The 13,218-nt window shown below is 29.7% G+C and overlaps 1 protein-coding gene across 1 annotated transcript; it reads left to right on the top strand.

Annotated features, from left to right (window-relative positions):
• Window positions 1–9,394: 9,394 nt before the first annotated feature.
• On the top strand, window positions 9,395–11,276 carry LOC122312897 (protein C2-DOMAIN ABA-RELATED 7-like). Its single transcript, XM_043127567.1, has 3 exons — window positions 9,395–9,596; window positions 10,399–10,494; window positions 10,670–11,276. Exons 1-3 carry the CDS (start codon window positions 9,483–9,485, stop codon window positions 10,970–10,972), a joined length of 513 nt encoding a protein of 170 aa, XP_042983501.1. The 5' UTR covers window positions 9,395–9,482; the 3' UTR covers window positions 10,973–11,276.
• Window positions 11,277–13,218: the final 1,942 nt, after the last annotated feature.

Here is a 13,218-nt window from a genome sequence, read left to right as displayed (position 1 = left end):
TTAAATTATAATAATATTTGATTAATAAGATTTAAATTTTAAAATCTATATTTCAAATCAAATTATGTTATATATATAAATATTTTATAATATAGCTTTTTATTTAAAAAATACAAATATTATTATTTTTTTATGTACAAAAGACATCATAATTCACCTGCCAATTAAAGAAAAATAAATTCAAATTAGAACAAGTTGGAAGATACAACTTGGTCCATAACTCACTCAATTATATACGTGGCAGCTTTAAATGATTGTGTGGCACTCACATCTCCACCACTTTATATATATATATATATATATAGGACTTACTTAAAAGAGGTTTTGAATATTCTTAGAATATCCATATCATTAGTCTTATTCCGGTTTGAAACTTCAAGCTGTACATGTTGTCATGCACTGTCACTCAAAAATCAATTTGAAGCAGCTTTCAGGTTCACCTATGCATGCAGTATTTCATTATCACATGACTGTCGTATTGGGTGGCTCTAATGCTACTACATGTCTTGATGATCTAAGAAAAATTTCTAGCCACAATATTTGCACTATAACTACACCAAAACTGGTCAATTTGAAACTTCTCGGAATCATTTATAAAGCCAAGTTTCGCATAAATATGTGAGACCGGCCCTCTTAAATATCTAACGTCGTCCTCGTGATCTCTCATGCAATGCTTTTAATTTTAAAATGACAGGCTTAACTAAGTAATTAACTCTAATACCGTATGTAATGATCCATATTAAACAATCGGTAGAAGTTTCGGTTTTGGTAGTACGCTCACTAAGAGTCTAAAGTTCGAACATTTGGATGAAAATAATTTCTAGAGATCACCAGACAACAGAAATTTTCTTTTGAATTACTTAAAGCACTGTATTTGTGAAAAACTCCTTACCATTAAGGACTAGCTAATATGAAATTCCTCTAAAGGTATTACTTGTATGTGAAGCCAAATTGACCTAGTAAGTAGTTAGCTATACGGAACTTAGCAGCCATGATGATTACGTTGTTTATAAGCCACCACTCTGTGGTTGATTCATATTCTTGATGTGAGATTAGAATGAACAGTAACCACACATTAACGATGTGATTAGAGGTGGTGACTGGTGAGAATATTGTTGGATCACTTTAAAGATCTTTAAATTGGTACCGCAAATTCCCCCGTCCGATACACAGGATCGATGGGAATGGACGAGACCCTTTCTGGGTCCCAGTTTCTGTGATGTAAAGGCATGCAGTTCGGTAAAATTAAGCGCGATTTAGATAATGAGTGATGAAATAAATTAAGATAAAAATAAAATAAAATATTATTAAAATATTAAATTTAATGTTTTAAATTTCATGTAATTATATATCTATATATTAATTTTGATAAATGATAAAAAATAAATTTAAAAAATAAAAGAATTTTAAATTTAAGTTATCTACACAATAGAGTCAAGTACATTAAAAAATTAAGTATAAGTAAGAATGAAACAAGTTCACATTAAAGTTTATAGAGTAATATTATAAATCTCTTAAAAATTTGAAATTAGAAGTAAGGATTAAAATTAATATTTTATTATAAAGTATTAAAATACATTTTCAACATTTGTATGAATATTTTAAAAATTAAATTTTAAAATTTTAAAAGATAATTAATTATTATTTTTCATATATACATGACATGATTAAATGTTTGAATTTTGAAAATATTAAAGATTATTGATTGTCAGCTTTTACATGTGTATATTTTATTTGAATATTTTCAAAAGTGATTGATACTATTTTTGACTTATACAAAAAGTAGATGATTTTGTTTGAAAAATTTGAAAATATGAAAGATGATTTATTATCATCTTTCACATGTGCATGCTTTATTTGAATATTTTCAAAAGTGATTGATACTCTTTTTGACTTCTGCAAATTATAGATGATTTTGTTTGAAAATTTTGAAAAGTAAAGTGTACTCTTTTTGTCATATGCAAAAAGTAAAAAGATTATATTTGAATTTTTTGAAAAGTGAATGATGTTGTCTTTGACAAATAAAAAAAGAAGAAACTTTTATTTTGAATTTTTAAAAAAGTGAATAATGTTGTCTTTGACATGTGAATTTTTTTAAATTTGAATATGAATTCTCATATGCATATAAATAGATCATTTGAGAGTTTCACATTTATAACACCAAGAGCATACAACATTCATTCAAAACTTTCATTCTCTCTTTTTCTAAGTATTGAGTCTTAACCCTTATTCATTTTGAGAGATATAGTTTGTGCTGTATTGTTCTTATTTCACTAATTGAGGAGTATTTTTTGATAATCTACCCATTATCAGCTCTTGTATCAATAAAAGGGTGTGTATATCTTTGTGCGTGTAGAAAGTGTTTATATAGGAAATAGTTGAATTACCACGTGTAAGGTGATTGCAAGTGTATATGGTGTTTTACACGGATCCTTTGTAGCGGTATTGTTCAAATGTGTAATATGTTTCTATCTCCACCTAAAAAAGGTTGAATAGTGAATTTAAAGATCCTCAATGGATAACTTGAGGCGAGAAAGTAGGCAGTGGGGCCTTACTTCGTTAACATATTGAGTTGACTTCTCTCTTACTTTTACTCTTTATATTTATTGATGCTTCGTATTTGTTTTATGTTTTATATTGTGTATTTGATTTATAATTATTAATTTTTAAATACGACTCAATTCACTTTCCTCTTGTGTTAGTCATCTGGGCAACAATTGGTATCGAAGCGAGAACTCTGTTATAAAATTAACTATCTTTTAAGGTAAGATTTTATGTCTAACATTACAGATTCATTTGGTGAAAATCAATCTAGCACTCTTTTGTGGAGACAATTACTCATCCTGTAAAGTTTAAATAAGAAGATTTCTTCAAACTCAAGGTCGAGAAATCTGGAAATGCATTGTAAATGGATCTTATATTTCAACAAAGTTATTGATGGAGTAAAGGTTAAAAAGCAAGAAGAAGAGTTTGATTGTGAAGACGATAGAATTTATACTTTAAATTTAACTGTTATGAATTTATTATATATGCTCTCAATGAAAATGAGTTCAATAGAATAATGACTTACGCTACGGCAAATGAAATTTGGGATAACTTGGAAGTTACTTATGAAGGAATTTCGCAAGTCAAAGAATTAAAAATTTATATTCTTACTCATGAATATGAAATGTTTAAGATGCATAATGATGAATCTATTTTTAGTATGTACACTCGTTTTACTAACATCATAAACAGCTTGATAGCTCTTGGCAAAATTTATTCCAAGGTGGAGATCATTCAATAAAAAGTTTATTCCAAGAGGTTCTTAAATAAAAATAAAACTTTTCCGAGGAAATCATTCAAAAAGTTTTCTAAGAAAGATCGATTCAGGTAAAAATGACATTTTAATTTATTATAAATACAATAAGCCTGGTCATATTAAATCAGATTGTCCTCTACTAAAGAAAGATCGAAGCAAGGGCAAGAAAGTAATGAAAGTTACATGAAATGATGATTCAGGTAGCTCAGATAGTGAAACAAGTAATGAAAAATCAAGAAATCTTTGTCTTATGGCTAAAGATGACATTGAGGTAACAAATCTTGATAATATTGAATATCTTTCATATGAACAATTGCAAAATGTTTTATAAGAGGTATATGAGGAATTTGAAAAAGTGAGTGTTAAGTATACTACTTTGATAAAGAAAAATTATTCTTTAACAAAGTAATTGATGTTTTAAGAAAAAAAAGTATCGTTTTGGAAGATGAAAATCTTGAGTTGAAGAAGAAGAAAACTGATTTAGAGAATATTGTTGAAAACTTTACGAATGTAAAAAGAAATTTTGAAAAATTTCTTGATAGTCAAAGATATGTTTTTGACAAGGTAGGTTTGGAATACATGCCAAAACAAAAATACAAATTTTATAAAAACTTATTCGATAATCATTTTACATCAAGGTCCAGTATTCAAATTTTTTTCATAAAAATAATTTTGTCAAATACAGATATTATTAGAATCACTCAAGTTCTTCATATATGTCACATGCTATTTGCAATTTTTGTAATAGGAATGATCATAATTATCATGCTTGTCCTATTAAAAGAAAGTATACAATGACTATTAGGGCTATATGGGTACCTAAAAATCATGTTTCTTCTAATACTAATAAATGAAGGATCCAAAAAATTTTGGTACCAAGAAAAATCATTTTAATTGTTTTTATAGATATGCATGAAGTCTTCCACAAGCAAAAACAAATGGCTTTTAGATAATGGATGTTCAAGATACATGACGGGAGACAAAACTAAGTTATTTGATTTTAGATCTAAAGAAGAAGGATACGTGACATTTGGAAACAATTCGAAAGGGAATATTTTAGAAATAGATAAAATTGGTAATGAATTTTCTCTCATAATTGAAGATGTTCTACTCGTTGAAAATCTAAAACATAGTTTCCTGGTTTAATAAAAAACCAAATTTTGTTGCATTATCTACTGTTGAGGCAGAATATGTTGCTGTGAGTAGTTGTTGTGCTCAAGTTCTTTACATGAAGCAAAAACTTGAAGATTTTAAACTCATGTATAATCACATTCCAATCAAATGTGATAATACAAGTGCCATAAATCTTTCAAAGAACCCAATACAACATTCTAGAACTAAGCATGTTGAAATAAGATATCATTTTCTTCGAGATCATGTGCAGAAGGACGGTATAATACTAGAGTTCACAAATACACACGATCAATTAGCAGATATTTTCATAAAATCTTTGTCAGAAGATAGATTATGTATTATTAGAAGAGAAATATGTATGATACATGCTATAAATATCTCTTAAAAGATAGACCAGAGTCTATAAAAATAGAGAGAGATTTTTTTAAATACTTTTATATAAACTTGAGATCCTTAACCTTATGTTTGAGACGCTCATTCTCTTCCTAAAATATCATGTCATCCTTATCCATATGAACTGATAAGCGGAATGAAGAATCTAATAGGAATTATTTATTCTTCTACCAAATGATTATTTCCCTTGTGTGAGACTTTTGAACAATTCGCTGAAGTACAATAATTTATTCTTTAAGCTTTTCAATCTTATGGTTTCTGACTTGTAGCCGCTGGAAAAAAGCAACTATAGAGAAGGAGTAGTGAGTCCTGAGACTCACCAAGTTGTAGATTGCATCGGAGTCTGACTTACTAGCAAAATTATTATTCTCTTGCTGCAACATGGCACAATAGTAGTTGTAGAAAAGATAGGAATTTAGGTTGTAGAATACCTCATGAATGAATTTAGAGGAATGTTAGAAGAATGAGCCATTGAGAAAAGAATTGAAAGTTTAAATCGAGAATGTTGAATGAATGCAGATGAGTTATAGAGATGAGAAGGAGATTTATTGCGGATTGGATGAATTTTAAGACTGATTTTATAGAGATACCAAAAAGAACAAGACAAGCTATCATCTAAATCAAGGAGTAATGTGATTTCCTTTTTGTATCAGATGGGTGAAAATGATCATTTATTTATTTATTTATTTTTATTTTTATAGAAACATAGAGCCCTCAATCTTGTTTGTCAACAATATCAGATGATTGTTCAAATCTCTAACCACATTTTTCGGGTCACGGGTGGATCAAATTTTTCAACTATCTACAGTTTCTACTAACACACAATTTTTTCTTTAGTCCATTTATTTACTGCGGATCCTTTTTAATAATACCAAAATGGAAAAATTTTTTAGACTAGAACATTAACATTGTATGGATTGCTAAACTTGTTATATATGTTTGGAATTATATTTATACTTTTGCTTGAAATACTAATGCATATTTTTAGAAGGAGCTTAAGTATTAATACAGGTTTCAGATTCTATCAAGTATTTGTCATCATCAAAAAGAGAGAGATTATTGAACCCAATGTTTCAAGTTTCATGTAATTATATATCTACATATTAATTTTGATGATAACAAATAAATTCAAAGAATAAAGGAGTCTCAAACTCAAGTTGTCTACACAATGGAGTCAAGCACATCAAGGAATCAAACATAAGTTAGAAGGGAATAAGTTCACATTAAAGTTCATAGAATAATATTGTAAATCTCTTAAAAATTTGAAATTAGGATTAAGGTTTAAAATTAATATTTTATCTTAAATCATTAAAATACATTTTTCACATGTTCATGAATAATTTGAAAATTTTGAAAGATAATTGGTTGTTATCTTTCACATGTGCATGCTTTATTTGAATATTTTCAAAAGTGATTGATGCTCATTTTGACTTATGCAAAAAGTAGATGATTTTGTTTGAAAATTTTGAAAATATTAAAGATGATTGATTGTCATCTTTCACATGTGCATGCTTTATTTAAATATTTTCAAAAGTGATTGATGCTCTTTTTGACTTCTGCAAAAGGTAAATGATTTTGTTTGAAAATTTTGAAAAGTAAAGTGTAGTCCTTTTGTCATATATGAAAAGTAAAAAGATTAGATTTGAATTTTTTGAAAAGTGAATGATGTTGTCTTTGACAAATGAAAAAAGAAGAAACTTTTATTTGAATTTTTTGAAAAAGTGAATGAGTTGTCTTTGAAATGTGAATGTTTTTAAATTTGAATATGAAGTCTCATATGCCTATAAATAGATCATTTGAGAGTTTCACATTTACAACATCAAGAGCATACAACATTCATTCAAAACTTTCATTCTCTTTTTTTTAAGCATTGAGGATTAACCCTTGTTCATTTTGAAAGATATAGTTTGCGCTGTATTATTCTTATTTCACTCATTAAGGAATGTTTTCTGATAACCTATCCACTATCAGCTCTTGTATAAGTAAAAAGATGTGTATAATCCTTGTGTGTGTATAAAGTGTTCTACATAGGGAACATGTGAATCACCACGTGTAAGATGATTGCAAGTGTACGTGTAGAAGGTGTTCTACATGGATCATTTGTAACGGTGTTGTTCAAAGGTGTAATGGGTTTCTGTCTCTACCTGAATGAGGTTGAATAGTGAATTTGGGGATTCTCAAGAGGTAGCTTGAGGCGAGGACAGTAGTGGGGCCGAACCTTGCTGTCCTCGCCTCCATACTGAGTTTGCTTCTCTCTTACTCTTATTATTTATATTTATTGCTGCTTCGTATTTTATTTATATTTTATATTATATATTTGATTTATAATTGTTAATTTTTAAATATAACTCAATTCACCCCCCTCTTGTGTTAGTCATCTGGGTAACATAGAATATCATTATCATTTTGAGATTTAAAAAAATTGAATTATTTATTGTATTTTGTGTTTAAATTTAGAAAAATTGTTATGATTAGATGAGATGAATTGAAAGTTTTTTTTATCCAAACCTGAGGGGATGGTATGTTTGGGTAATGAGATGAGATGTAATTTTGTAAATAACAGTTAAATAATTTGTGAATAATAATAAAATGGTTTAAGTTAAGATATTTTATTAATAGATTTTGAGAAAGGAGAGAAAAAGTTTAATAAAAATTTTATAAAGTTAAAAAAGTGTTTGAATATTGTTTTTGTTTTGAAATTTGAAAAATTTGTATTGTATTTTTGTCTTTCATAATTTTATTTCGAAATTTGACAAAGTTATAATGATTAGATAGAAAAAGGAAAAATATGTTATGTTTGAATGATATTTTTTTGAAAGGAAATTGTCATCATTCATTCATCAGAAAAACTTACATATATAGCCAGATATATTCTGGGATATTATTCTCATATCAAACACGACATCATAAACTAAAATAATACATTTTGAACTCTACTAATATACTATATTTTTTTTATACCTGGTTTGGTCTGGTCTCATTCTTGCTGATCTACAGACAAACTTTCAATAGATAACACTTTTTGTTTAAATAGACACTCAATCTTATCTTTCATATAAAGAGATGACTTAACCTCTATATACCAACGTTCGAGAGATGAATTTTTTTTTAAAGAAATTTAATTAACAATAAAAAAATTAAAAAAGAAAATAACAAGATAGATGTAAAAATAGACGGATTACACTTTGGACCGTTTGAATGATATTTGGTAAAAAATATTATGACAAGTTTTGAGATAGATAATTTATAAGTTGCCAATTAAACAACCCCCGCCAGTAAAGTCTTACGTTTGAATTCAATGGTCATAAAAGAGATGCACAGTCTGTGGTAATTTTTAACGTCAAATTATTTGAGTTTTATAATTACAAAATATTTTATTTGTAAGTTTTCGTGGAGAATATATTTTTGATTATATACATGTCAAATTAAGAAAATTTAAAACTCGAAAAAGAAATAATTGAAAAGATTCTATCAAACTTGATAATTATATGTCTAAGATTAATACCCAAAAAATCTATAATCAGTTTTGATATAAATATATATATATATATATAAACATATAATGGAAACTACTATTTTTTCAACTTTTCATAAAAATATAAAATTCATATCAATCTACATCGTATATTTTAACATAAAAAATTAAATTTACATTAATCTAAAAAAGTTAAATCCTTCTCGATGAAATTTTTAAAATATTACTATTCATAATATAATTTGGCTCATTTCAATATCCAAACGTAATCTTAAAGTAAGGGATCATATGCATATATATATATATATATATACACACACATGAAGTGAACACTTTAGCATTTTTGAAACATTTAATATTGTTCAAAAAATTCACACGGAGAATAATAATATATCTTGATTCTTCTCAAGCTATGATCCTGATTCTCCATTAATTAATTGCATTGCTTAGCAATCTCTTGCAAGACTTTGTGATTAAAGACGTTGTAGCTTAGAATATTAATTAAAATATTAAAATATACTAATAATAACCAATTCCTTAAAATTATATACGACGGATGGCATTGCCTATTTATAGTCCTGAAAAGCTCTCTTGGGTTAGGCTAATTTTGTGCTATTTTCAAGTCAATTCTTGTTCTCCAAGCTGCTATTTTTGTCTCTTTGATAACCATGGATTACCCAGCTAGCTAGCTGCATGTGATTGATCTTGCGCGCTTAGCTCGTGTCTTAGAGAGGACACGGGTGGACCACCAGGGCAACTTTACTAAACGCCAAAGATGACTTTGACTCGGCATTTTAATTCTGGGACAATGCATGCATTAAAGCGCACCAAAACATACACGCTTGCTAGCTTTATATTTAGGCAACCTAGAACACGTGGAAAAATATATTCCTTTCGGTCGGTGAGCCCTTGCGGATGTATAGATATGTCCTTTTTTTATTCTTTTTTTATTTTTATTTTTTATTTTTTTATTTTTAATTTTAAAATTTATTTTTTAATTTTTTTTTAATTTTTTTAATTTTATTTATTTTTTATTTTTTTATGTGTGTCCCAGGATTCTCCAATTTGTGATAATTTGTTTATGATATATGAAGGGAAATATATATGTAACTTAATGGTGGAGTTGCTGCTTTCTTTCTTTCTTTCTTTCTTCTGTTTACTTGGGTACTGGGTTTTGTAATGGAGAATCTGCTGGGACTTCTTCGTATTCGGGTTCAGAGAGGCATTAATCTTGCCGCACGTGACTCCTTAACCAGCAGCGACCCTTATGTCGTTGTCACCTTCGGCGAACAGGCCTGTTTCTTTTTCTTTACTCTTAATTTATTTCACTCTCTATTTTTTCCCACAACATCAGTTGCTGTTTTTTTTTTCCCTCTATTCTTGTGAAGACGGACGATTTGTGTACATGTGTGTGTGTGAGAGAGAGGAAATAATGTTTTCTGAATAATAATCAATGTTCTTGAAGAGAGGTCCGAGAGAAATTGTCACGTGAAAATCTGGAATCCTAATTTTTAGTAGTCATTGAAGATTACTAACAGTACAGCTAGGCTGCAGATATGAATTTTCTATGAATATTGTCTCCACTGAAGTTTACTCAGCTCAAGAAAGAACTTAACTGTCAAGATTTTCCTAATGATGTCTTAATTGTTCCTTATCTTCTTTTCAAGTCTCGGAAAAGAAGTTAATTTAAGGTTTCCATGTCAGCTTAATTTCTAAGCTTCTGTTTTTTCTGGTTTTTATATATGTGCAAGGCAGCTATATACCCAAATACACACGAACTTTTGCCTTTGTTAATCATATTAAATTAATACCTGCGTGCATGGGTCAGGAACATATGTATCTTCAGACCGAGGTGCTACCTTGTTTTACTGCCAAAATAAGATCCTAGCAGCTAAAATATTATTTTCTTCAGCTTTTTACAAATTATAAGTAGATATGAGACAGACTTCCGTATCATCATAAGTACATGCACACGTACAGGGTAAAAACATGGCTGATGACATAACCTAGCTAGTTCTAGTTGTTCCAGTTATTGATCTTTATAATCCTCAGGAATCATTGTATTGTGGCTGCTGATACTCCTTTCTCCTGACAGAAATTGAAGTCTCGTGTGGTAAATAATGACCTCAATCCTGAGTGGAACGACGCACTGACTCTTTCTGTTAAAGATCTCGATGATCCTATCACTCTGGTTAGTGAATTATTCTTTATTTGGTTATTCATTATTAATATTAGTGCCACTAGGAGATACATTCTATATATAGGGTCATATATATGCATTTACTTTCCTGTTTTTTGGTTGGTTAAAAAGGTAGAAAAGAAGGGCAAGAATTTGATTGGATTTTTTTTATTTGGCATCTTCGCAGAGAGTTTATGACAAAGATATATTAACGTCTGATGACAAAATGGGTGATGCCGAGATAGACATAAAACCATATGTTGAGTGTGTGAGGTCTGGCTTGGAAAACCAGCCCAATGGCTCTGTAGTAAAGAAAATTCAGCCAAGCAAGACAAACTGCCTTGCAGAGGAGAGTATTTGTGTTTGGGAGGGTGGAAAAGTTGTGCAGGAAATGCGTCTGAGACTGAGAAATGTGGAGTGTGGTGAAGTGGTGATCCAACTTGAGTGGATTGATCTTCCAGGTAGGGAAGATATGGCGGCAACTGCATGAGAGCTAATTAAATGTACGTAAGCGCTCAGAATTCAAAAGGAATTATATATATATATATATATATATATATATATATATATTTATATGTATTTCGCTGCTGCATGGTATAGTACTGAATTCAGGGTCAAGCTAGTTTATATCAAGGGAGCTGGATGATCAAATGCGTTTGATGTGTTTATGATAATCAAAAGCTTGTGTTCAGTATTTAGACTCTAGAGTATGCTCCCATGTGGTGGTTTGTTTGATAGATGATACTATTGTTAAGTTATAAAATAAATAATGAAATTTATTAATTTTGGGACAAGTAATGATTTTATATTGTATTAGATAGGGGTAATAGGCAAGGCTCCGCAATTCTACCCGCTCTCCCATTTTGCTTGTCTTGGTAGGAGACGGGTGGTTGACCCACCCGCCCTAGTTGCGGGTGTGGGTGGGTGACTAACATATAAGCTCACATATTTTGGGGATGGGGGCGGGGTACCATGCCCACCCGGATTTTTACCCTTGCTTGTATAATTATTATTTCTGAGGAAAAAAAAAAATGAAAAATAACTATCTAAAGATCCTAATTTTTCTTTCTCCTCTCACTTTCAACCTACTCACCTTTCTTCTCTTCTTCTCTTCTTCTCTTTTCTTTCCCTCCTCCTCCTCATGATTCTTTCATCCCCTCCTCCTCTTCTTCTCGTATTCTTTTTCTCTGCTTCTCAATCCTTTTCTTTTACAGAATTTTCACACCCATGGCCGAGCCCGGTCTCTAACAATATGAGTCATACGATCACAGTTTGGCCATGGGTCTCTATCATCCAATACCATGGATGCTATTGCGCTGTTATGGATTTAAGATTTCTTCGGACGATCTATAGACTTGAGCACAACCCTAAGAGTTTTTGGTTATTTTGTGCAATTGGTGTTGATTTTGTGTGATTGTTGTTTTGTGTGATTTTTTTTCTTTATATATATATATATATATATATTTTTTTTTTGTATGATAGTTTTTAGAATAATCTATTGGTGGAAGGGATGGTCAAATGATAATGGTGTCAATCTACTCGGTCGGCAAGAAGATGCTAAAAGTTAGATATGTGGGTGGGGATAGGTTGTGAGATGGGTAACTATCGCCCATATACGGCGAGTAGGACCCCTAGTATCAAAACAAAAGTCCTAAGTTTAAAATTTGACTCTGCATTTTACTCATTATTTAAATATTTCACGTTCTTGGTCCACTTATATTTGCCTTATTTCCTTTTACTTTTCATGTATAATAAATAAATAGAGTTTGTGTTATAGTTACCAATATTAAAAATGGGACCACACAATTGGCTCAAGAATGTTCTAACCATGCATTGCTAGTTTATACATGGCATATCAACCTATTTTTTCAATTAAAAATAGGTTCGAATAATTTACTATATGTGAATTTTTTTTTTTAATGTTTAAATAACTCAGATCATTAGATGATGATAATTTGAAAGTTGTCTTCAAAATTGAAGTTTTTCATCTCAAATGTTAAGAAGAATGGTTTTAAATATAATGTAGATATTTTCTGTTGATATAAAGATAGATTTAATAATCGTAATAAAAAAGTGTCATTTTGATTTTTGCCAAAAGCCACATTTTATTTGAAGCCGCCATATATATTTCTTGTGCCCCGATTCCTGATGATGCACAATTTTAACTGGGCCTTGTTAGGTAAAGTGTCTAGGAAAGTCTAGACACAATCTCAATGCAAATGGGTCTAGATACTTGGCCATAGATAATTGAATTCCAATGATTAGCTTTTATTTTTATTTTTTTTGAAATAACCTCTTTTCTTTTCATTAATCTTCACGTATTACAACTTTATCACAATTCAGACATCCCATAATAAATGCTGGGATATCCTCTATCTGTACTTATTCTTCTTCTATAGCTAAAACATTTTTTGCTAAAGTATGAGCTACCATATTCTTCTCTCTTAATACAAATTGTAAATGCCAATATGACCAATTTTTAAAGTAAAATCTAATATCCTCAACAATAGGATTGAAGGAAGGTAAGGCTTCATCATCACTATGCACAACAAGAATAACTACTTTTGCATCACCCTCGAACATGGCTTGTTGAATGTTGATATCAGAGCACAACTCTACTGCTTTCCTCAAAGTAAAACTTTTTGCTATTACTACATCCACCACATTAGACTTTTGATCACACACTGCAACCATATCCTCTCCTTCTTCATCTCTTATCACAATCCCTATTCGGTC

Source organism: Carya illinoinensis, chromosome 6 (assembly GCF_018687715.1).
Source record: "Carya illinoinensis cultivar Pawnee chromosome 6, C.illinoinensisPawnee_v1, whole genome shotgun sequence".
NCBI lineage: Eukaryota > Viridiplantae > Streptophyta > Magnoliopsida > Fagales > Juglandaceae > Carya > Carya illinoinensis.
This window is presented reverse-complemented; position numbering and strand designations above follow the sequence as displayed.

Excerpts from the sequence above, each read along its gene's own strand:
- LOC122312897 (XM_043127567.1), top strand. The coding sequence starts at position 9,483 with ATGGAGAATCTGCTGGGACTTCTTCGTATTCGGGTTCAGAGAGGCATT. Across the intron at positions 9,597-10,398 it reads TTGTCACCTTCGGCGAACAG|AAATTGAAGTCTCGTGTGGT; the intron begins GCCTGTTTCTTT and ends TTCTCCTGACAG. Across the intron at positions 10,495-10,669 it reads TCGATGATCCTATCACTCTG|AGAGTTTATGACAAAGATAT; the intron begins GTTAGTGAATTA and ends GCATCTTCGCAG.